Source organism: Crinia signifera, chromosome 3 (assembly GCF_055691185.1).
Source record: "Crinia signifera chromosome 3, ASM5569118v1, whole genome shotgun sequence".
Taxonomy (NCBI): domain Eukaryota; kingdom Metazoa; phylum Chordata; class Amphibia; order Anura; family Myobatrachidae; genus Crinia; species Crinia signifera.
The window spans coordinates 321280587-321307292 of NC_139219.1; the positions used below are offsets into that span (position 1 = coordinate 321280587).

A 26706-nucleotide genomic window follows, 5' to 3' on the forward strand; every position below is an offset into this window, starting at 1 on the left:
ACGTCCCTGGTAACGAAATGCATTGAGAGATTGCTAACAAGACAGATTCATTCATTTTTGCCAGCAGAATTTGACCCCTTTCAATTTGTATGCAGGAAAAAACGATGTTTTGATGATGCGGTAGCTTCTGTTATGCACTCCACTTTAACGCACTTGCAACATAAATCAGCTTATGTCAGGATCCTTCTGGTGGACTATAATTCTGCATTCAATACAGTTATTCCAGTGTCATTGGTATCAAAATTATTTGATCTGGGGGTTAAGTGGATTTCCCTGCAATTGGATTTTAAATTTCCTAACTGATACCCCTTTTACACCGCCGAAAAATCCGGGTCAGCAGCGGGTCAGACCCGGATCATCGGCGGTGTAAATGGGGTATATCCGTGTCCATTTACACGGTCCTCTACCCAGGTCCTGACCTGGGTAGAACCTGGATAGGACCCGTGTAAAGGCCGGTGTAAATGATCCCGCTGCGGGTGCAGGCACCCGCAGCGGGTCCACAGCGTGCAGCACTGGGGAAGCTGTCCCCAGGTGCTGGGAGAAGGGGGGTGTCTGCGGCTGCTGAGGGGAGGTGGGGGTACCTGTCAGCCTGCGGTCGGAGCCGGAGGGGATGATGTGCGCCGCTGCTGCTGCTGGTGAATCAGGCCCAATAGCATACAACTGCGGGCTGCGGGGGATGATGGTCGGAGCCTGAGGTCGGCTGACAGCCAGGTACCCCCATCTCCCCTCAGCAGCCGCAGAAACCCCCCTTCTCCCAGCACCCGGGGACAGCTTCCCCCCTCTCTACCCCTTCAGAATTTTTATTTAAGTAGTATATATATATATATATATATATTTATATAGTCCTTTGGCGGCACTCCAAATTGAAAGGCAAATGGTTCCTAAGGTAATAAACTGGTGCCCTCCGATGCAGACAGTGTGTGATGTCTCAATGTAGAGTCCTGGGGGGTACAGCGGCACTCAGAAATAATCCACACGTAGGCAAAGTTATATATATATATATATATATATATATATGGTACTTGTTTCCTAGCACGGCCACACCGATTTACATCGGGGTGGTCGTGTCGGAAAAATCGGGTCGATCGCATCGCATGCGATTTGGTCGCATGCGATGCGATCGACGCGACCGACCGATTTTCGACCCGATTTTTGGATTGAATGAAATGTAAATCGGGTCCCTGGGACCCGATTTTACATTGGATTCAATGTAAAATATTCCCAACCCCCCCAAATTTAACGGCGTAAACCCCACCCCACGATAGACGCCAACCCGAAGCGTGGCGAGCGCAGCGAGCCCGCGAGGGGCGGCGGTGCGCGTCCTCCGACCTTTTCATTCCCCTACTATCCACGTCGGCGTGGAGTTGAGAATAGAATAGTGTGGCGAGCGCAGCGAGCCACCGAGCCCGAAGCGTGGCGAGCGGACGCGTATACCTGTGAATATACCTCCTTGCTCTGCTCAGACCATTAGGTGTGATCTTCGCTGACATTTGACATCAGGTGTCTCTGTATATTGGATTGTAGTTACATTGTATTTCCTGTATGTTATGGCCATTATGTACATGTATCTTTATGTATTTTTTGTTTTTCATGCACTTATGTCTATTTTAGCACTGTTAGATGTAATGCACCTGCCTGTATTTACAACTGCCGTGCCTTTTTTTTTTGTGCCTTATAGGCCCCTGGCGGGACCCAGCCGGGTTGATCGTATCCATGGCGACAGTGGGACGCAAACAGGAAGGCAGGTGGAACGCATGAACGCTCCCCGCTGACTGCTACAGCGTCTCACCGGAAGTACGAAGATGACGACTTCCGGCGGGCAGGACGCCGGCGTCTGGCGCGAAAATCGGACGGCTTCAGGACAGGTAAGGGTATTTATTTGGGGTATGTGGGTTTGGTTGGTTGTTGTTGCTGTGCCCTGAGGAAGGGGCTTTTGGACCCCGAAAGCGCTTGGCGCTACAATACAGCATTTTGTTTTTCACTACATCAGAGTGCCTCTTTATTTTGGATGTTTACCTTCTTTGTTGGAAGTGCACCTGGATTCACTATTATAGTGAGTGCCGACTACCAGTGGACATTATATATATATATATATATATATATATATATATGTGTGTTGCCTCCTGGCAGGGCCGGTGCAAGGCACCAGAGCGCCCCAGGCAAGTCGAGGTGGGGGCGCCCCGGTGTCTGCCGCCCGGGTACCTGTCCTGCGGCGCTGTAAATCTGGCGGCGGCGGCAGCGGGGGGTGCCTGCAGTCAATAAGAAATAACGAGCGCTATCCGCCGGGCTATGCGGAAGAGCTTCTGTTTGGAAACACTGGCCGCACGGCGCACGCTGATTGGCTGAATCTCAGCCAATCAGCGTGCGGCCAGTGTTTCCAAAACAGAAGCGCTTCCGCATAGCCAGGCGGATAGCGCTCGTTATTTCTTATTGACTGCAGGGACCCCCCGCTGCCGCCGCCAGCTTTTACGCCGCAGGACAGGTAATGCCTAGATTTGCCTAGTGGTGTCGCCGGCCCTGCCTCCTGGCAACAAGTAATTTCACCCCCCTTGGCAACGAGCAAGCATTTTTTATGACATCCACAAGGAAAGGCAGTGCTGACCCAGGTTCAGTATAAATGGTGCAGACCCAGGTCCGACCCAGGTCGAAGTTCTGTGTAAATGGGGTATAAAGCAGGGTCAGACCCTGGAAACTCCAGCGTTCAATGACCAGGGTCGGACCAGGATTTTTGGTGTAAAAGGGGTATGACAGACCACAGGTGGTTAAAATGGGGAATGCTCGATCTGAGGAGATAACCAATAAAACCAGAGTGCCCCAGGGATGTGTCCTCAGTCCTCCATTATACTCGGTGTTTACCCACGACTGTGTATCATCCTCTGCTTCTGTTAAGATCGTGAAATGTGCGGACGATATACCAGTTGTGGGGTTGATCAGTGATGTCGATGAGACCCACTATAGAGATGAAATAGTGAGGCTGGTAGCCTGGAGTGAAGGAAATAATCTAGTTTTAAACAAAGGGAAAACTAAAGAACTAGTGACTGACTTCAGAAGACAGCAAGCTGCGCCCAAGAGACCAGTGTCCATAAATGGGGTAGACGTAGAAATAGTGGAGTCAGTAAAGTTCCTGGGCATTCAGGTGTCGGCAAACCTGACATGGTCTGGCAATGTACTGACACAAATAAAAAAATCCCAACAGCGTATCTTGTTTTTGAGGCGGTTAAAGGCTGCTGGTGTGAGCAGGCCCACCATGACAAATTTTTACAGATGTTCTATTGAAAGCATCCTGACCTTCGGTATTATCGTTTGGTTTGGCAATTGCACTATTAGGGAAAGCTCTAATTTAGAACGTATTGTGAAATCCGCAGGTAAAATTATTGGAGTGCAGCTGCCAAACACTCTGGAGCTTTATAGTTCCAGAATCTTAAAGAGAAGTAAAAATATTTTAGCAGATTCCAGCCACCCCTTTCACAGTACATTTGAGGAATTACCATCGCATAAAGGATTCAGAACTCTGAGGGCACGTACAAGCCGTTTGCACAATAGTTTCCAACCATCAGCAGTACGTATGTTGAATGCCTAAATGTCATCTGGTAAGTGGTCACTGAGTAAGTGCTGCGAAAAAGTAGAAAACCATTCAATGGTGGGTGATTGCGAATGGTTTTCACCCTGTGTACACGGCTGCAAAAGGATTTGCAGCTGTGCACAGGGGTGGAGAGAGAAACTGGTGGGGTGTCCTTTACCTGAACCCTGTGCTTCCGAACATCCGCAGAAGGGTGGACAAGCCTCCGCATTTAGCCCCCATACCTCTTCCCTCTGCTGGACAAATAACAGCATTCACCATACCTCCCAACTTCTGATTAAAAGAAATAGGGACACTCGTGCGGCAAAGCCGCGCGAGCGCTCGAAAAGGGGACGGGGCGTATGCAAATGAGGGCGCGGCTTATGCTAATTAGCCGCGACCTCATTTTCATACGAGAATAGACGCTGTGCGCATGCGCACAGCAACTATTCTACTAGATTGGGGGGTCTCCCAACTGCCACCCCCCGCAGCGGGACAATGCCTGCCGCGGGTGGGACAGGACCCGAAAATCGGGACTGTCCCTCTAAAATCGTGACAGTTGGGAGGTGTGATTCACAGCTCTTTGTGGAGAGGGCGGGCAAAAATGATGCAAATCGCGTCATTTAGTGCCACCCACTCCCCGAAGAGCCACGAATCATGACATTTACAGTAATGGATAGAGCTTATTGAGGGTGTGGCTTAATGATGGCAAGCCCCACCCCCAGAAAAGCTGCAGAGATATTTAAGGTAGGCAAGTATGCATGTACTAGTTATACCCCTTTTACACCGCCGAAAAATCCGGTTCAGCGGCGGGTCAGACCCGGATCTTCGGCGGTGTAAATCCCTAACGCCGTGTCCCTTTACACGGGACTTCTACCCAGGTCCTGACCTGGGTAGAACACGGCTAGGACCTGGGTAGAGGGCGGTGTAAATGGGAACGCCGGGTCGGATGACCCGGCTCCCATTTACATGAATGGGGAACGTCCAACCTGCGGACCGCAGCGTCCGCAGGTTGGACGGGTTGTCAGCCTGACACTGACAGCCGGCGCTGCTGTCTGCTATACCCTGCAGACAGCAGCGGCGGCGGGGGAGGGAGGTGAACGGATGCCTGTGTGCGGCATCCATTCACCTCCTGTCCAATGGCGGGGGGTGCGCGCGGTGACTGGGGGCAGCCCAGCAGCTTACCTTAGTGCTGGGCTGCCCCCAGCAGTGTTCCGGTCCGGCGGCGGCGGTGATTGGCGCTTGGAGATGACATCATCCTGTCATCTCCAAGCATCAAGAGGGGAGGGGAGGGGGGGGTGCGGGCCGGGCTGTCCGCCCGGTGTAAATTGCACTAAACGCCGGGTCGCACCCGGCTTGAACCTGGGTCTAAAAAAGCCGGGTGCGACCCGGCGTTTTGGTGTAAAAGGGGTATAAGTAATGTCACCGCATGGTCACTTCACACCAGTGTTCCCTCTAAGCTGTGCGCGTGTGCGCGCGCACACAACTCGCCGAGCCCGCGCACAGACATTACAACTGAGCGCACAAAGGTTAAAATCTTGTTTTAGTGTGCCACAAGTTTATTAAGGTTGAAAATCACTGCTATAGCCTATATGTGTGGTGTGTGGTCTGTAAACATTCAAATTGCTTTATTAACTCAACAGAACTCGAACCTAGGCCTGTATACGTTATGTGACGCACAAAAATGTACATTTCCTTCCAAAGTTGCACAGCCAATATCTTTTGCTGCACACAGCCTTCGTAAAATTAGAGGGAACATTGCTTCACACACAACTGTCCTTTAGGGAATAAGGAAACTAAAGATTCTCGTTTGTCTAGTGATTAATTTACAGCTTGGCAGCTATCACCATGGGTCAGTGTCTCACAATTAATTATTAAACCAGTTGTCTTACACACCAGGCAGGGCTCACCGTTATGGCTCACGGATGGTAATAAAAAAGGGGAAACCTTTAAAAAAAAGGGGAAACCTCTCCCAAAATTCTTACTGTCTGATTCGCACACCCTATTACATTTGGCCCCTGAGGACTACACACATCCACAATGGAAGGATGCTATTCTCCAAGAAATGACCATATCATATTTATTTATTTTATTTATGAACAGTTCTTATATAGGGCCTAATTCGGGCAATCATTAAATTACTATGCATGTGTTCCGTAGGAATCAAACATGCCTCACAGGCCGGGGAGCCGCTTACGCTGTCGAAGGAACAAGTTGGGGCAGAAGTGATGCGTGAGATGCGTGTCACTTACGTTCCAAACACCGGAAGTTTCAGCCCGGCTTATGTTCTGGAACCCAGAAATGAAAAAGCTGTCAGTTAAATGGCGAAATATGTCAGGGAGCACCTGCTGATCAGAATTTATTGGGTCGCTTTGGTACAATTTGGATTCCCCCGCTCTGGAACGGTAAACTGCAACTTGTTTCCATTTGGGCTACCAGCTGCAGCAACCACTTTGGGATACCACCACCTGCACACTAAGGATTACAATCCGCATAACCGTGAGGATTCCCCATATTCCAACAGGGGATAACACTCCTCCTCCAGCGTGACCACAATCCAGCAAGGTATATGGACCCACTTACCATCCAGCTTTCTGCTGGACTAACCCAAGGAAACCAATACACATAAATACCGCCATAAAATCCAAAGCGGGACTTCAGACCAATAAGTATCAGACCCATTTCTTTTTACATTGCGATTTTATTTCAAATGTTATATTGTATTGTACACAATTGTGAATATTGATTGATGTATGTGTGTTTTATGTATATACCCAGTGCTTAAAGGCACAGTACTTAATAAATATTATTAATTGAATTAACCAACAGACATATTTCTAGCGCTCCACTTTTTCCTTTGTTCCTGAGAGTGATTAGCCAAAGAAAATGTATGTACACGTTTAACCCCCACCAGACACCTACTTCCTGTCAATCACTGTGCGAACGGGCAGCGATCAGAAAAAGTTGCAGGAGTCCATCGCAGTCGGGAGTCGCGCACACGCATTGCGGCCTAAATGCATGCACAGTTCATTGATAATTGGCCGACCGTGCCAATTCGCAGCCCTACGATCAGATCTGAATTGGTCCCTTACTATTTCATGCCCTACCATCCACTGGGGAGTGGTGGGAGAATAAAATAGTGTGCTGAATGCAGCGAAGCGCCGTGCCCGAAGCACGGCGAGCGATGCGAGGGGCTGCGGTTGACTTCCGACTGTGTCCATGTCGACTGTGTCGACACCCGGGTCAAAAAACAGTGAAAAGACCCATGTCGACCTAACGCATTTGTCGACCTAAACCCATGTCGACCTTGTCCCATGTTGACCTAGACACCTGTCGACCTTGTCCCATGTTGACCTAGACACCTGTCGACCTTCACCCATGTTGACCTAGAACACTGTCAACCTTGCTGCCTGTCGACCCAACGGTGTTGACCTAATGACTGTCGACCTAAGTCGGGTCGACAATACGATCCACACCCGAGAAATCACTTAATGCCGACCATCGAATGAGTTCTCTCCCCTTCGGAAATAAAAGTCAGTCTATACTGACTTATTTCCTCCGTAGACCCCTGAATATGGGGCAGATCTGACTACATGTGACATCAGCCTCACGCCCCGAGCAGCCAGGGGAACGCCCAGTGTTAATATGGGGAGGAAAATAAAATGTTGGGCCAGTCAGGCTGCATGTCTGCTATACAAGGAGGGCACATACATTTACATTTTACCTGTGCAGGGTAAATACTGGCTGCTTTTGCATGTAGCCCACACACGTTACACAGCTTTATTCTTACACTGCACTGTAGATTTTAGTTTGGTTACACCCCACCCAAATCTAACTCTAACAAAAACTGCGCCACCGTCTCTGTAATAGAGCGAAACGCGTTTAGGGATTCCCAACAGTGACAGACTACTACCATACCCTGCTAAAACCACTGTTTGCTATCCTGAGTGACCGGACCGGCCTCTCCATTTACCATCTATTGCCTAATTGGGATACTTCACTACTCCAGCACTCCACCTGGCTCCAAAGAAACAGCAGGAGGACAGCTTCCTCCATTAACCCCTTGAGTGGTAGGTTTTGCTAGGGCAGGACAAGCCTATCAGGGCAGGTTTGTCCTGCCCCAGCAAAACCCACCACAGATCATAAGCTGCCGCCGCCCCCCCTCACCTTTGCTCCAGCGTTAGTAGGCCGGAGCTCCTCTGCCGCCACTGCCCCAGCCACCTGTCAGTCATCAGGGATGTTTCACGGTGGCTCGGGAGAACTCGGGTGCCTGAACTCTCCTAAGTCACCCCGAGCCGCCCCAAACATCCCCGAGCCTGCCGCCGACGTCATTACAGAAGGATGATTGGCGGCGGGGTAGCTCCGGAGTACGATCGCCGGGTACGCCGGAGCAGAGGGACCCGGGGGGCCAACAGGAGGGGTGGGGGGGGGGGGGTGACAGAGGGGGGGGGGGGCTTAAAGGTAGTGCGCCAGTGGTGCTCCGATGGAGGCACCACTGGTGCGCACGTACTACATAGTGGTATGCCCGGAAATTTTCCGGGACAGCCCGCTGCGGCAGCGCAGCTGAGCCCGGACCCGAATTTCCGGGCATACCACTTAAGTGGTTAAGCCAACGAAGCTGGAAGATCCCTATATCCTCATGGCACCCCAGTAAAGAGGCATAATAGGATACATCCATGCACCATTTTTCCTAAAAAATCCAGCTGGTTACTTTAAATCAGGTACCGTATGGACTTTTCTTATTCACTGTTTTTTATTGATTATTTTTTTTACATACCATACTTTTTTTTATATACCCCTTTATCTTATGATATATATGTGTTGTAAATAATAGTTGTTTTATTCTGTCCAAATAAATCCTATTACAATCCATTAATGTTATTTGCACAACTTATTTGAATCGTAAGGAAATGAGTTTCAATAATTCTTTAGCGCAGTCATATTAACCTCTTTTCCATTTGTTGTTGGGGAGTGACACCCCCATTTTTAGTACTGCAGCTTTTTTGCCACCCAGTTCTACGATCTGCGCCCCTGTCTGATTCTCCTGATATCAGCTTTCAGTCACCATGGGCCTTATTTTGGTTCATTCTTTCTGACAAAATCCTTCTTAGATGGACAAAACCATGTGCACTGCAGGTGGGGCAGATGTAACTTGTGCAGAGAGAATTAGATTTGGTTGGGGTTTTACTTCAAAGTGAGATCTATATTGCAGTGTAAAAATAAAGCAGTCAGTATTTTACCTGCACAGAAACAAAATTACTCACCCAAATCTAATTCTCTCTGCACATGTTACATCTGCCCCCCTGCAGTGCACATGGTTTTGTCCATCTAAGAAGGATTTTGTCAGAAAGAATGAACCAAAATAAGGCCCCATGTATGGCTGTCAGTGCACGTTGTGCATGTGACATAGAAAATGCACCGTACAGGGAATTTATTACATAACTGTGTAGACGAGGAGCAAAGTATCTGCAGAAATAGCTGGTGGCGCGAGACCTGTTTATTTATCACCAGGTCGCTGTGTTTGCTTCTTTTAAAGTTTAAAGTGGTTGATGTGAAGTTTTATTGTAGGTACTTTGTTTAGATTGTGGCTCAGCTGATGCACACAAAAAAAGTTGCCACTAGGTGGCAGTCTGCCCCAGTACATACAGAGAACAAGCAGTGAAGCTAATTCATGTCTTAAAATAATGAAATTAAAAAAAATGTTGCTGGAAAATGGCTGTTTTGGGGGCTGTTACCTGCATAATTGAAGCATTCCCTGAATGTATTACAGAGATATCTACTCTGGTCCCCTGTGTCCAATCGCAATCCTATAAGTGCACCTGCAATATACTAAATGTATCTTTTTAGGATGCAGTATACTACATCGGTGCTCTGAAAATCAACATGTACATAATAAAGTCAAATGTTGACATTTACATTGTTCACATGGATATTGCACATTTTGAAGGTCGGGATGCCGACAGTGATATTTTACATTCACATTTCCTCTAAACCTAACACTATCCACAGCCTAACCTTAATATAGCCTAACCCTAACAGCAGCCTAACACTAACTGCAGCCTAACCCTAACACTATCCACAGCCTAACCTTAATATAGCCTAACCCTAACTGCAGCCTTACACTAACTGCAGCCTTACCCTAATATAACCTTACACTAACTGCAGCCTTACACTAACTGCAGCCTTACCCTAATATAACCTTACACCAACTGCAGCCTTACACTAACTGCAGCCTTACCCTAATATAACCTTACACTAACTGCAGGCTAACCCTAACATAACCTTACACTAACTGCAGCCTAACTCTAACATAACCTTACACTAACTGCAGCCTAACCCTAACATAACCTTACACTAACTGCAGCCTAACTCTAACATAACCTAACACTAACTGCAGCCTTACCCTAATATAACCTTACACTAACTGCAGCCTTACACTAATATAACCTTACACTAACTGCAGCCTAACCCTAACGTAACCTTACAATAACTGCAGCCTAACCTTAATATAGCCTAACCCTAACACTAACTGCAGCCTAACACTAACTGCAGCCTTACCCTAATATAACCTTACACCAACTGCAGCCTTACACTAACTGCAGCCTTACCCTAATATAACCTTACACTAACTGCAGCCTAACCCTAATATAACCTTGCACTAACTGCAGCCTAACCTTAATATAGCCTAACCCTAACACTAACTGCAGCCTAACACTAACTGCAACCTTACCCTAATATAACAGCCTTACACTAACTGCAGCCTTACCCTAATATAACCTTGCACTAACTGCAGCCTAACCCTAACGTAACCTTTCAATAACTGCAGCCTAACCCTAATATAACCTTACACTAACTGCAGCCTAACCCTAATATAACCTTGCACTAACTGCAGCCTAACCGTAATATAACCTTACAATAACTGCAGCCTAACCCTAATATAACCCTAACACTATCTACAGCCTAACCTTAATATAACCTAACCCTAACACTAACTGCAGCCTAACCCTAACTGCAGCCTAACACTAACTGCAGCCTTACCCTAATATAACCTTACACTAACTGCAACCTTACACTAACTGCAGCCTTACCCTAATATAACCTTACACTAACTGCAGCCTAACCCTAACATAACCTTACACTAACTGCAGCCTAACCCTAACGTAACCTTACAATAACTGCAGCCTAACCCTAATATAACCTTACACTAACTGCAGCCTAACCCTAATCTAACCTTACACTAACTGCAGCCTAACTGTAATATAACCTAACACTAACTGCAGCCTAACTGTAATATAACCTTACACTAACTGCAGCCTAACTGTAATATAACCTAACACTAACTGCAGCCTAACTGTAATATAACCTTACACTAACTGCAGCCTAACTGTAATATAACCTAACACTAACTGCAGCCTAACTGTAAAATAACCTTATATTAACTGCAGCCTAACAGTTATATTACAGTTAGGCTGCAGTTAGTGTTAGGTTATATTACAGTTAGGCTGCATTTAGTGTTATTTATATTACAGTTTGGCTGCAGTTAGTGTTAGGCTGCAGTTAGTGTTTGTAATATAACCTAACACTAACTGCAGCCAAACTGTAATATAACTAACACTAAATGCAGCCTAACTGTAATATAACCTAACACTAACTGCAGCCTAACGTAACTGTAATATAACCTTACACTAACCGCAGCCTAACCCTAATATAACCTTACACTAACTGCAGTCTAACCGTAATATAACCTTACACTAACTGCAGCCTCACTGTATTATAACCTTACATTAACTGCAGCCTAACTGTAATATAACCTAACACTAACTGCAGCTCTTGCCCCAAGCAGTCATCGACACGCCATTTGCCCGCCCCCTTCCCGCCCATCCTGGAACAAACTGTCCAGTGAGTGTGAAACTCGCCAAAGCCGCTTGCTCCCGGGGGTTTGCATACGCACATACTCACGCATGCGCAATCCCCAATCATCGGGGAACGGAATGTAGTAAGGAGAGGACGTAGCAAACCATCGGGGTTATTCTGGCTGATTCCTAAGGCTGTGAATTTGCAGCCTTGCGAGTTCACTAAACCCCACTTGGTGAATGCCAGACCACCCCCCCCCCCTCTCGCAGCGAGTGTTCCCACGCACAACATCCATTTGCATGCTGCGGGGAACACCCCCCGCCAACCATCGAAAGATGTGGAAGGTGCACGCATATAAAAGTGACTTCAAGTCACTTCCATATGCGTGCATGCTGGGACGGAAATGGGCGGCAGGTGATGCCGGTGATGTCATCTGCCTGGCCCCCGCCCCAGCGTCACAGCCTCATTACCATGACAACGCCCAGCGTTCTCACGGAAACTGCCATGAAACGCTGGCCATTCCCATATGGTGATAGGGCTAGCCTGGCGCCCCGCGCCCCTCTCCGCCCCCCTATGTTGGGTGCGTGTCCCCGGCGACAGAATGTTTGCCGTGGGTCCACGCACCCTGCGTATGCACATGCAAGGTCCCCTTGCGAACGCAGACTAGCTGCGTACAGACCAGAATAAGGGCCCATATACGCCAAACCTCACACTCCCCATAGAGGTAACAGGACGGCGTCGTAGATTTATCTGCTGAAGTAAACAAGCTGCCTGTAACCGACGACGACGTTCCTCCCACAGGACTCCTCTTTCCATCAGATGTTTGTGTATCCTCACATCACTCTGTTGTTCCTGGATCCCTATTGCACCAACACAAAATTAATTGAGAAGCAAAATTATAGTCCTGATGCCAAAGTTGCTGTATTTTATCCAGTATTGCTCCTCTGTTTCTGTAAAACACAGCATTACTTATATCACAGCTACAACATGGCCGCAGGTTGGCTCAGGAAGATCTCTACAATGAGGCAGCTGCCTAGGGGCTCCGGAATGTGGGGCGGCCCGAGTCTGTCACAACATTGAGGATGACTCTGAGGGGTTTATTTACTAAAATGGGAGGTCTACTAAAGACGGGATGTTGCTATGGGCAACCAATTAGATTCTATCTACTATCTTCTAGAAGGTGCTAAATAAATACGCAGTAAATTCTGACTGGTTCTTGTGGACAACATACCATCGTCAACAGAACCCCTGAGAGAGGAATCCTTGTTGGCCGCCAATAGGGCGGTGCTGTGGGTAGAGCTGTCCCGTGCCCCAGCCTCTGGAAGGGCCCCGGCAGCTCATTTTACCCAGCGACACCCCCGACTGCGCTCAGTGCCGACTTATTCAACCCAGGACGCCGGTGACCAATTAAAATGCTGCACTGGCTTTTGAGCCAATCAGAGCTCACATACTGGCAGACAATCAGAGCGGCTGCCAGTACGCGAGCTCTGATTGGCTCACCAGCCAGTGCCGCATTTTAATTGGCCGCCGGCATCCTGAGTTGAAGAAAGCTGCACTCCTGGACCTCCGGGCAGCAGTTCAGCAGAAGAGGAGATGGGGGAGCGGGAGCCCAGTTACGGTAAGTCAAGCGAGGGGGGGCTGGGAGGGGGGACTGGAAATGAGTCCCAGGCCCCAAAATCCCTGATGGTAGCCCTGCAAACGGCAGGTGTTGGACTTCTAAGGTGCCACCTCCAAGCTGTCATCTGAAATTTTGGGAAAGTGGACATTGGTGTTTGGGTGGTGATGGGGGCAGTAGGCTAAAAATTTGTCTAGGGTGCTGAAATACCCTGCACCGGCCCTTGTTTGCTTTTTCTCAACATTCCTTTTGATTTGATGGAGATGTACTAAGTCTTTGGGAGTAATAAAGTGGAAAGAAATAAACGCGCGCCCCCCCCCCCAGCCACCACCACCGATTCTACTTGGTAACATCCCCTCGTGTGCCACCGCTGCAGGAAATATAAATTGACGGTCGCCGACCATCACATGATTTCTCCCGCCTGTACGAAGACGGGTTGGTGGCGTTCTGTGACTTTAGCTGCCCGCCCCCAGCAGACATTGTCCCGCCTGCGTACGCATGGGGACACCCAGTGTTTTCCTGGGTACACCCACCGTTTTCGTGGGCACGCCCAGGAAGTGCTTGGTGTCCCGATGCGGCTGCCCCAGAACGACCCCGGCCCGCCCCGGTGCTTGTGAATATCTCAACGACTATGTAATTTGCCAAAGCCATTCGCTAATGTGCAAAATACACCATGCGCATGGGAAGACCCCAAAACATCGGGACGTGGCCGAACTCGCTATATTGCGAGTCAACAAGAATCACCCCCAAAGCACCAAACAGCACCCTAATATTTTTGTGTTAGAGCGACACGCAATAAGCAAGAATAGAATCATGAAAGAAAAGCAAATCCTCAGTGCGGAGGGTGGGGGTCTATGGTCAAGTTGGGTATTGATATGTCCACTTTCTTTATGTAGACAGAAAAGAATGTCAACATAGCATCCCTAGTTGCCCAGAGGTTAAAGTGTGGGGGGGGGGAATGGGGTGCACCTGTAATGGTAGTAGGTGGAACTAGCTTTACCTCCACCATGGCCCCACACAGTAATCCAACAGAAAACCACTACCCACATCAATAGATGATGCAGCCACATCCGAAATCCCCCTTCCCAAGAACCTGGCGGCTTCATTATTCTCGTCCACCTGCTGCCCACCCCTCCTGGTACAGTTTCACCACCTCTCCTGGACCACGTTAAATCCTGCCAGCTGGCAGCTGCAGCATCACCAGCAGTAACTTTCTGGTCCTGGTGATCATGTGACCATCACTTCTAGGCCTGACCTCGGACCCTTCGGGCATTCCAGTGAGAATTTCCCTGCTATCTCTAATCTATGCCACTAACCCTCACCTTAAATTTAACCTCCCCCCGCACTCTACTCTGCCCACCCGCTGCCTAACCCTAATGATGATATTCTGACAATGTCGGCATTGCTTTGGAGATTGGCTCTGTACAGCCTCTGTGGGGCCTCTGTACAGAATACAGGGGCCCCAGGTGGCAAGAGCCTGCCAGATACACAGACTGAGTAGGAATTTCTGTCTGTGGGTGGTAGGGTATAAACCTGGCCATTTGGAAGGAATGTTGCCAAATGAGCGCTAGACATGCTTCTGAGTGACCACTCCCCCAGCCTGAGGAAGCCACACCCCTAATGGGGGTCTTGATCGGGGATATGCATTTGACGATCACTGCACCGGGCACTTCCCATCTGCCGAAGTACCATTTGGGAAATATTGAACGGCATATTGCTGGGAATGGGCATCTGATTGCGTACTGTACTCAATGTATGCACATGATATAGTGTATAGAGGATTGGGGGAGGGGAGATAAAAAAAAAAACTATTCTTGCATTGGGACCTCTGCTGCCAGTTACCTGTTCACCAGTTTCCAAAAATATCCCCATCAGGTTTAATTGGTTATTTTATAGGCCCCAGTTTGGCTATAAACATGACTCTGACACGGCGCCCTGTTTACACGAACGAAACACAGTAATAGGTCAGCTATCTTGTACAATGTGCCCCCCCCCCCCCCCCCATACACATAACACACACAGTAATCCATAACTGTGACAAGCACAATGCAAGGGGCAGATTGACCTCCGTCGTCGCACAGGTCTGCAGTAAAAACAGATCAACTAAAGGATATATTTATTTTTAGAATACCTTGAATTGTTGACTTCTTCAGCCGGACTCGATGGAGCTTTGCTAACAACGACCATCAATAAAAACAGGGTAAATGTCTGTAAGGTTTATTAAGTGCCTCTGGGTACATCTGTCCCTAGCACGGAGAAACAAAGGGCCTGATTCAGACGTCATCTGTGGATCAGATAGCCGCTGCCCAAAAAGAGTGAAAACCCGCCCCCTCTGTGTGCAATCTGTGTGCAACCCAGATCCAGTGGCGGAACTTGTGGGTTGTACAGGTGCAAAAATATAATTTGGGCCCCCCCTCCTCCACCCCAACCCAAGTTCACAATATGCAACAGGGCAGTGGGTGACAGGGAGATGCAGGGGGAGGCCAAGTGTGACAGGGAAGAAGAGAGGGTGACAGGAAGAGGATCACAGGGGCAGCAGTGGTACCCTTAGGGGCGCATTTATCAAGATCGCATTTTACAATGCGATCTGGGCGGAATATTACCGCCCAGGATCGCATTGTAAAATGCTATCATATCGGGGCAATGTATCATTTTTAATGGCGCAGGGACAGGGCTCCGATAGGAGCCCGTCCCTGCGAAGCCCTAACCCGGAAGCCGGGGGGTCTGCGCATGCGCGGTTATGCGCTGACCCCCGCCGACCCCTCTTACCGCACTGCCCTGCTCGGCGAAGTGCGAAGTGTAGCCATAGGCTACAATGGGCTATCGCCATATCAGAATGGTGATAGCCCAGGGTTGCGATGCCGGGCTGCCCGATGTTAATACATTGGGCAGCTTTGCATCCCCCATAGAAACCTATGGGGGATGCGGCCGGCGGCGCTGCAGGGAGGATCGCAGCAGGGATCGGAGATCCCTGCTGCGGTCCCCCTTTGATACATTTAGGAGATACTTAATATTTGCGGCTAAACCCTGAAAACTTGAGTTTTCGGGGATTTAGCTGCAAATATGGTTTGATAAATGGGCCCCTCAGTCCTCAGGGAACCGGAGCACTGTGCCTGCTGCACCAATGGGTGTTCCGCCTCTACCCAGAACCTACTCTTCCTGTGCGATAGAATCAGGCAGATTGGGGCCGGAACTGATGTCACAGACCCTCCCCTAAAATGCTTGGGCACGCCCAGAAAACTGCAAGTTGTCGCCCAGAAACAGCAGCTTCCACTCAATCAACTTGCGAACGGATAGCGAGAAATAACGCATGCCTACTGCAACCTGTATGCATGCGCAATTGTTCAATTATTACTCGCCGTGTGAATGTGCACATCAACGAGCAAGTCTGAATAACCCCCTTAGAGTTTGGAAACCACCCATCAGTTACACACTGTGGTGCCCACTACCAGCTGAGGCTGCACCTTATCAATGCACTAGTTCCTAGTAACATCACTGATGCATTGACAGGAAGTAGGCCTCTGGGGGTGGTAACCGGACGTATCTGGTTACTCTGAGCCTGCAAAGACTGGGGCCCAGTGGGAAAATCATTAGACGGCGAGCTGCTTACGAATGCATAGATCTGCAGGCGCGCACATCCATTCTCCCAGCGATCACAGGGTGAGATTTCAGAGTGGGCGGCATCTACCTGAACACTTGGCGACACCGTGGTCAAGCGGTGTCACCGAACCTGCCATGGGGCTCATGAAAGTTTTGACCAATAGTCAAACACTTCAGTAGTTTTTGTATTTCTGAAAGGTTTATCGGCTAGTAACGTCTGTGTTACAGAGCTGAATTATAATAATATCCCTTATGCTCTTTTTATTGCAGTTCAGGGAATGGTCGCGGCGCTGGCATGCGGCGGTGACTCGGTGACAATGGGGCTACTGTACGGACCTCTGGAAACTGCGGACACTTGCTAAGAAGTTGCCAGCTCCGAGCTGACATCTGAGGGAGGTTTTGTTCCCTCCCCTGTAGGACTAGGAACATATGGATAAATACTGGAGAGAATCCGTGAGCTGAAACCTCGGGGCTGCAGGGACCCGCTCAGTCTGAACTCCAGTAAACCAGAGGAAGAGAAAGGCGGCTCGGGCCTTTCAATCCTGACACTGAGCTCCATCAATGGACTTGGAGGGAGTCCAAGATTGCTTATAATAATGAATGAGGAGTAGGAAGCGGAGAACAGGCCTCGCTGAAACACAATACCTGCCACTTTCTCCCGCAGTCCGAACAAAGGCGCGCTGGGAATAAGCAGCTTAATAACGTCTGAATGGAACTTCTGGCACCGCTTTAAGCGGCCAAAACTTTATTTTCTGCTAGTTATGGATCTTACGGTGACATCTCATCTTGGGAGGACAGATGAAGGCTTCGGTACTTGTGTAGTTTCATGGTGGCAGGAAATCGCAACGCATACAATGCGATCAGTGGCGTAGCTACGTTTTGGGCGCCCCCCCGCCGTTAGGGGGGGGGCGCCCCCCCCCGTCACCGCCCCGCCGAGCACCCCTACCCCGCCGCCCATGCAAACCCCCCTCAATCCCCCGCAGACTTACCTATCGCGCTGGTCCCGGCGGCTCCGTACTTCTGCTGAGGACCACCAGAAAATGGCCGCCCCCATACAGCAGACAGTTTCAGAGAACTGTGTGCTATATGGGGGCGGCCATTTTGTGGTGGTCCTCAGCAGAAGAACGGAGCCGCCGGGACCAGCGCGATAGGTAAGTCTGCGGGGGATTGAGGGGGGGGTTTAACTATAGCACCGCAGCCCCCGGCGCCCCCACATGCACAGGGCCCCCCCCGCGGTGGCGGGGGCTGCGGTGCTATAGATACGCCCCTGAATGCGATGATACTTTAGTAGTTTCACGTTTCCCTGCCCGCGGATCGCATCGGTTTGGATCGCATGTGCGTTTGTGTCGCATGCAATGCAATGAGATGCGATTAAGCACATTTAGCACACCCCCACTATCCAGGCCACCCCGAAGTGTGGCAAGTGCACGCGGTCCGCTTCCCCCCGACTTGTTCACACCCCCACTATCCATGTCAGCGCGGAGGTGATTCTATAAAGTGTGGCGAGCGGACGCGGATTACTTGACGTGTATTCCACGTAGCCGCGCGCTGCGCTCGCCATGCTTCGGGCTTGGTGGCTCGCTGCGCTCGCACATTCTGAGGTGGAGATTTTTTAATTCGCATCCAGATGTTTTCCCATTAAAAAGTATACAAATCACAAATTTAATGGGATGAGAATTCAGGAGAATGTGACTAAAAACTGCCACACAAACAGACCAGGTTGAGATGGGCGATTTTGACAGAACCATGCACAGATCTGTGCGATCTGTGCATGGTTCTGTTCAAAACAATGGCCCTTATTCAGATCTGATCGCAGTACAAATTTGTTCTCAAAATGGGCAAAACCATGTGCACTGCAGGTGGGGCAGATGTGACGTGCAGAGAGAGTTAATTTTGGGTGGGGTGTGATAGCGACCCCCTTGGGGTCTGCATAGTCATATGGGGTATAGAGAAGAAATCCACAAGATGGACGACAAACGTGCTTACGCAGCTTACGTAGTTCACGTATGAACCAGTGTTTGGCTTGTAATCCCTCCTCATTGGGGAGGGTCATAAATGAATAAGTATGGATTTCCTGTAAGACTCTACCCCTGAAGGGGCTTGTATGTTCTCTTATAAAGATGTATGCTTTGCTATTCAACTTTAGAATACTTGCAATTATGATACAACTTGTGTGCTATCTATTCTTGTATTCTCCTGATCAGAGCAGTAAAGGTAAGGTGTTGCAGAGGTTACTAAATATATATCGTAGGTAATTATTCACGCTATAATTATGGGGGCTCCAGGTCCGGAATGGGAAAAAAAGGGGGGACATCTAATGGTATCGTTCTATGCTGGACATCGCAGGGAGACTCTGACAATCCCGGGTAAGCAAGCAGAAGATTGGTTGATTTACGATCACTGTTGCTTAGTCAGACCCTCTCTGTGCATCTGTCTAGCCCCTTTTATATAGAACAAATTATACATATATGTCATCCTTTTACGTCATTTTAGTAACCCGAAATATTCAGATCACACATTTAACAATTTGTATTTTGTCATATTTTGTAATCATTTTTGTGACATTAGAAATGTTTCTTATACTGCTTTCACATTGCAGAAATGGGTAATGACACGGTATTCTTAAATGGGACTTTAAAACGGGTCTGAGCCTTGAGACCTTTCACATTGCAGGTGAAAACCGTTTTAAAAATCATTTAATACCATTCAAACATTCAACCCGTTTAACCCCCAAGGGACACGTTTCAAGCCATTGAAATAGAGCTGTTCAAACTGCCAAAAAAACGGCTTTAAAACGTGCAGGACTCTGCTTTTTAACCGTGTGGAAATACCGGTTAACTTTAACCGGTAAATCAACTCTGGCACTTTCACATTGCAGCCTTAAACGTTTTAAAATGGAAAAAAATGGTAATATACCATTTTAAAAGTGCGATGGGAAAGGGGTATAATACTGTTCTGTCTAATGTAAATGTTGAATGAATGCTGGACCACCAGGGTCACCTGGAAATCTGTAAATGTTTTGTATTGTCTGACTGTCTAGTAAATGCAGCAACATTCCTAAGGTGTTGCAGTGGTGACTGAATATATCGCAGGTAATTATTCACGCTATCAGGTGTGTTGAAACTGAAATCTAAATTGCAGTGTAAAAATAAAGCAGCCGGTATTTACCCTGCACAGAAACAAAATAACTCGCACAAATCTAACTCTCTCTGCACATGTTACATCTGCCCCACCTGCAGTGCACATGGTTTTGTCCATTTTGAGAACAAATTTGTACTGCGATCAAATCTGAATAAGGGCCAATGTGTGAAAGAAAAAAAAATGGCGTGGGGTCTCCCCTCCTGAGCATAACCAGCCCCGGGCTCAAAGAGCCGGTCCTGGTTTCATAAAATCACAGGGCAAACTGACTAGGGATCCCCCGGATTTATAAAACCAGCACCAGGCTCAAGGGCCGGTCCTGGTTCCCAAAATATGGGTCCCCCTTATTTCAAGAACCAGCACCGGGCCCAACCAGCCAGCAGGGTAATGCCACAGCCGAGGGGAGACTTTTATATAAGTCCAGGTCAAAGCATTAACTCCCTGACCCGTCAGCATGGGCAGTGATCCTGGCGAAGTGGGGACCCCCCCCCCCCAATGAAGGGGTCCCCCTTCCAGAATTTACCTGCCCATGCACGGTCCGCGACGACTTGTGATCGCAGACCGTAGGCTGGATGATTGACAGCCGTTTGGGGGTAGCATGGCGCCATTTTCTGGGAGAGCCCCAGAAAACACAGGTGGCTCCCAGCTGTTGAGAGGGATCTCATCAGCAGTCCCAAACTCCCCACAGAGATCTCAGCTTACGGGGGCGATTCATTCGATACTCGTGATTTCCCCCTCTTCTCATGGCTGTGATCACATTCGTAGCCGTGCACAGGGGCGGGATTTCACTCAGGAGGGAGGCGGCTACCTGATTGCTGGGCTCCCGAGATCCGCCAGCCTAGGGATCAGATCTGAATCAGGCCCATAGTGACATCACTACTATCTGTACGCGACGCCATCCGCCGCGCGCTCCCCGTTCTTTCATATGTCAGTGAAAGGGAAGTTCAAAGAGTGTCTGATACACGGAGATATCTCCATAGTAACTCTGGGCAGAGTCTCCACAATTCCTGCGACTGATGTGCAAATAGAAGGCTCTCCGTGTAGAATAAAAATAAATGTCCTACAAGGAATTCAGGGCTTAATCCAGGACAACTAGCCGGCAAACACAGATATAATGGGACTGCAACTCAACTTCAACCCCCGGCCTAACGCAAATACTTCCTTTCCTTTCTTCTCCTGACTCTGGGCCATTGTAACTTACAGGCACACTGGGCAGCTGCACACGGCACCACAATTCTAGGGGCCTCCGAGCACAGGCAGGTGGTGGTGACAATGGGGTCAATTTACTAAGATGGGCGTTCTTTTGAAGATGTGATGTTGCCCATAGCAACCAATCAGATTCTACCTATAATCTTCTAGAAGGTGCTAAATAAATAAGCAGTAGATTCTGATTGGTTGCTATAAGCAACATCCCATCTTCAATAGAACTCCCATCTTATGAGAGCAGTCGTGCAGCATTCCCTGTAGTTAGACTGTGAATAGCTGCCAGCTTGCTGATTGGTGGACAGCTCAAGCTGTCCACCAATCAGTGCTGTCAGCCATTCACTGTATCATTGCATGTGGAGAGAGGTTGCAGGAACACAGGAGGGGTAATGTGTGTGTAGTGCATTGTTTACACCAGGACCTACAATGCTTGTAAGATGGCCCAGATCTGACCAAGCTAACTTTAGTGGATGCCGAAGAGGGACACCTGCGTGTACCGTAGACGCATGCCCATTTTGGGGGCGTAGTCTCGCAGTAAGGGGGCATGATTGTCCTATGATCGATGGGAGGTGTATAGTATGCCCCTAATGCTGCCCGCTGCTGCCTACTTACCAAGTGAAGAGGACGATCCTGGCAGCTTAATGACATGATTTGCGCAGAATGACATCATCGCATCCCAGTTCTGCGGTAATCACAGTATTTTATGTTGGTTCAAAGAAGCATTTATGTGGGGATGCGGAGATTTCGGAGGAGGTGCACTGTACCTGGATGGGACCACTTCATACTTGCCTACTTTTGAAAACTAGTTTCAGGGAGATTATAGTTGGTAGTAGAATTTTGCACAGCGCCCCATTGAGAGGGCGTGTCATGCTCCTCCCAAAGGGTGTGTCTAGTTCCATACATAGAGAGATTGTGAAAAGAGATTGTAAATGTGGCACCTAGAAGCGTGGGTGTGTACTGCTACATCTGAGAGGAGTCTTGTAAAATGAATTATATCCAGATGTAGATGAGCCCCAAAGCAGTTAGTAAGAGATACTATACTTGGTAAAGTGCTGGGAAATGGTGCTGATGATTCAATGTAAATGTATCTGTCTCTCATTCCTTTTTTCACCAAAAATGTCACAGTGTAATGTAGGCTAGGTGACATGAGGGAGATTGCTAGACTAATGAGGGAGAGAGGGAGATTGCTGCTACAGTATGTCAGGGAGTCTCCTGCAGAATGCAGGAGGGAGGTATCTATGATGTAACAGTGTAATGTGGGCTAGGTGACATGAGGGAGATTGCTAGACTAATGAGGGAGAGAGGGAGATTGCTGCTATGTCAGAGAGTCCCCTGCAGAATGCAGGAGGGGAGGTAACTATGATGTAACAGTGTAATGTGGGCTATGTGACATGAGAGAGATTGCTAGACTAATGAGGGAGAGAGGGAGATTGCTGCTATGTCAGGGAGTCTCCTGCAGAATGCAGGATGGGAGGTAACTGTGGTGTAATAGTGTAATGTGGGCTAGGTGACATGAGGGAGATTGCTAGACTAATGAGGGAGAGAGGGAGATTGCTGCTCTGTCAGAGAGTCTCCTGCAGAATGTAGGAGGGGAGGTAAATATGATGTAACAGTGTAATGTGGGCTAGGTGACATGAGGGAGATTGCTAGACTAATGAGGGAGAGAGGGAGATTGCTGCTCTGTCAGGGAGTCCCCTGCAGAATGCAGGAGGGGAGGTAACTATGATGTAACAATGTAATATGGGCTAGGTGACATGAGGGAGATAGCTAGACTAATGAGGGAGAGAGGGAGATTGCTGCTATGTCAGGGAGTCCCCTGCAGAATGCAGGAGGGGAGATAACTATGGACCACTTTAATCAAAGTTTTTTCGTTTTTTTTTTACTGCTTTGATTGTGTCTGAACTGTTTTGCTCTGTGTCTGTCTGCTATATGAAACCCCAAATAGAGCCCATTACAAGTATAAAATGAGATCCATAGACAGCTGTGAACCAATGCCACTTTTAAGGATAAAAACTAGTAATGATGTGTTACCAGCGGCGGCTCTTACCTTAGCGGAGAAGTGTGCTGCCATGATGTGGGCCCCTCCGCTGCCGGCAAATCCCGGTGCCAGCTGCCGGTCCCCGGCACGGGGCCAGCGCAGAAGCCTCTTACGTACTGCCCATGAGCTGGCCCCAGCCTCTATGGGCTGCTTTTGCCGCAGCCCCCGGAGGCATATTCAGGGTCAGGCGCATGCGCGGAACCTGGTTTTATGGACTGCCACTCAGCAACCCATATACACACACCTTGGAGAGAGGGAACACCTCCCAATAGGACTGCATTGGGTGACTGGCAGGTCAGGCTTCTAGGTGGAATATTACCGCCCAGGATCGCTTGCAGGAACTGGGCTCAAAAGCCCATCCCTGGGATTTGCTCAGCCGGAGGCCGGGGTGCGGGGGGTTGCGCATGCGCGGTTAGCGCTGATCCCCTGCAGACCCCCGGGGGCAGTGCAATCAGTAGCCTACAATGGACTATCGCCATCTCAGAATGGCTGTGGCCCAGGGATGTGAAGACGGGCTGCCCGATGTTGATACATCGGGCAGCTTCACATCCCCCATAGAAACCTATGGGGGATTCGGCTGGCGGTGGTGCAGGGGGATCAGAAATTCCTGCTGCGGTCCCCCTTTGGTACATTATAGTGATACTTAATATTTGCGACTAATCCCTGAAAACACTGTATCGGGCAGTGATGTGAGGAAGTCACAGACCGTGTTACACTGTAACGGGTAGTGATGTGAGGAAGTCACAGACCGTGTTACACCGTATCGAGTAGTGATGTGAGGAGGTCACAGACCGTGTTACACCGTATCGGGTAGTGATGTCAGGAGGTCACAGACCGCGTTACACTGTATCGGGTAGTGGTGTGAGGAGGTCACAGACCATGTTACACCGTGTCGGGTAGTGATGTGAGGAGGTCACAGACCGCGTTACACTGTGTCGGGTAGTGATGTGAGGAGTTCACAGACTGCGTTACACTGTGTCGGGTAGTGATGTGAGGAGGTCACAGACCGCGTTACACTGTATTGGGTAGTGATGTGAGGAGGTCACAGACCGTGTTACACTGTATCGGGAAGTGATGTGAGGAAGTCACAGACCGTGTTACACTGTATCGGGAAGTGAAGTGAGGAGGTCACAGACCGTGTTACACTGTATCGGGTAGTGAAGTGAGGAGGTCACAGACCGTGTTACACCGTATCGGGTGGTGATGTGAGGAAGTCACAGACTGTGTTTTAGTCATGTGAGGAAGTCACAGACCGTGTTACACTGTATCGGGAAGTGAAGTGAGGAGGTCACAGACCGTGTTACACTGTATCGGGTAGTGATGTGAGGAGGTCACAGACCGTGTTACACTGTATCGGGAAGTGATGTGAGGAAGTCACAGACCGTGTTACACTGTATCGGGAAGTGAAGTGAGGAGGTCACAGACCGTGTTACACTGTATCGGGTAGTGAAGTGAGGAGGTCACAGACCGTGTTACACCGTATCGGGTGGTGATGTGAGGAAGTCACAGACTGTGTTTTAGTCATGTGAGGAAGTCACAGACCGTGTTACACTGTATCGGGAAGTGAAGTGAGGAGGTCACAGACCGTGTTACACTGTATCGGGTAGTGATGTGAGGAGGTCACAGACCGTGTTACACCGTATCGGGAAGTGATGTGAGGAAGTCACAGACCGTGTTACACTGTATCGGGAAGTGAAGTGAGGAGGTCACAGACCGTTTTACACCGTATCGGGTGGTGATGTGAGGAAGTCACAGACTGTGTTTTAGTCATATGAGGAAGTCACAGACCGTGTTACACTGTATCGGGAAGTGATGTGAGGAGGTCACAGACTGTGTTACACCGTATCGGGTAGTGATGTGAGGAGGTCACAGACTGTGTTTTAGTGATGTGAGGAAGTCACAGACCGTGTTACACTGTAGCGGGTAGTGATGTGATGTGAGGAAGTGACAGACTACGTTATACTGTATCGGGTACTGATGTGATGTGATCCTGTGCTGCTGCCGCTGCCTCCTCCCTCCTCCTCCTCCTCCTCTCTCACTTCTCACAAACACACCCTGTTTGTGTGATCTGTTTCTGGCTGAACATTCAGCCTCCCTGCTTATCCTGGTCTGACAGCCTCCGGAGGGTCAGCCCTGAGGGGGACTCTGTCAGGTACTGCAGTTCTATGTCAGTCTTTTGTTGTGTGAGCAGTGTACAGTGTGTGAGCTCCTTATTGTTATTACGTGTCCTAGATACTTACATTACCTCTGACAGTAACACCTACACCATGTTCTCTGTCTCTCGCTGTGTTGATGTCATTTGCTCTGGTAGAGTTACATTTGCTAAGTGTACATTAGTCAATGATAAGTTGTCACAAGAGGTTCTGAAGCAGCTTTGGTCCAGTTACATTTATTGTGCGATCATTACTCAATGTTAAGTTATCCAAAGAAGTTCTGAAGCATCTGTGTTCCGATTACCTTTATTGTGTGAACATTAGTCAACAATAAGTTATCCCAAGAGGTTCTGAAGCAGCTGTGGTCCAGATATTCCAGTGTACGCCCTAATGATGTTTGTGTCTTACAGACCTGGCTGTAGTTTTATGCAGAGGGGCAGCGATAACTTCCCCGGGTGTCTGACATGTGAGTTCCTGCAGGTCTGTGGCCTCTGTCCTGATCAGTAGCTGTTGGGGCCACATACTGACATGATGGTTACAGATGACAGTGAATGGAAGGTAATAATAATAATAATTTGTACTTGTTTAGGAGTTATGTAACAGCGTATCATGTACTGTATATACTGTATATACTACTAAGCTGTATCCAGGGGGAGGGAGTAAGGGAGATTCCCTAAAGCCCTGTACACATGGGGCAATATTAGCCAGGATTGCTTGCTATAATGTCGCTGAGCGACCGTATCCCCCGTGTTTTTAGGATGATATCACTAGGCGCGCGCTGCCACAACCAGCCCTGTACTGGAGCATGCCCCTGCGATTGAAACATTTGAGTCTTGTTTTGTGTGATGAAATTAGAAGGTTGCTGGAACAAATGGTGCACTGTGCGATGAGCTAAAATACGCCAAACTCGCTCAGCAGCCATATTGCACTGTGTGTACTCACCTTAAGGAGAAACATTGTGACTGTCAGAGCAAGTTTCAGGTCTCCTGCATCTGGGAGAGTGATGGGACCAGTAATAGGAGTCTAGTGGTGCTTGTACTGTGCATGGCTACTAGTGATTAGAGTACTGCACTGTATACTCACTATCGCGCACAGGGCTCCGCATTATGGCCCTCACTATCAGAGAATGTGCTCCGCATTATATACTCACTATCAGAGAATGCGCTCCGCATTACATACTCACTATCAGAGAATGCGCTCCGCATTATATACTCACTATCAGAGAATGCGCTCCGCATTATATACTCACTATCAGAGAATGAGCTCCGCATTATATACTCACTATCAGAGAATGCTCTCTGCACTATATACTCACTATCAGAGAATGCGCTCCGCATTATATACTCACTATCAGAGAATGCGCTCCGCATTATATACTCACTATCAGAGAATGTGCTCCGCATTATATACTCACTATCAGAGAATGCGCTCTGCATTTTATACTCACTATCAGAGAATGCGCTCCGCATTATATACTCACTATCAGAGAATATGCTCTGCATGGTACACTCACTATCAGAGAATGTGCTCCGCATTATATACTCAC

At 48.7% G+C, this 26706-nt stretch overlaps 1 protein-coding gene across 2 annotated transcripts in view; it reads left to right on the plus strand.

Annotated features, from left to right (window-relative positions):
• Positions 1-24889: 24889 nt before the first annotated feature.
• The window catches only part of PAQR8 (progestin and adipoQ receptor family member 8), a 69069-nt gene continuing 67252 nt past the window's right edge, over positions 24890-26706 (plus strand). Inside the window, exons 1-2 of one of the 2 annotated variants that reach the window (XM_083178755.1) lie at positions 24892-25159; positions 25571-25718. In XM_083178755.1, the coding sequence (XP_083034881.1) occupies positions 25712-25718 (7 nt within the window). In that variant the 5' untranslated portion in view covers positions 24892-25159; positions 25571-25711. Of the gene's footprint in view, positions 25160-25570; positions 25719-26706 lie in introns of both variants that reach the window. The other variant, XM_083178756.1, reaches the window with a different exon arrangement.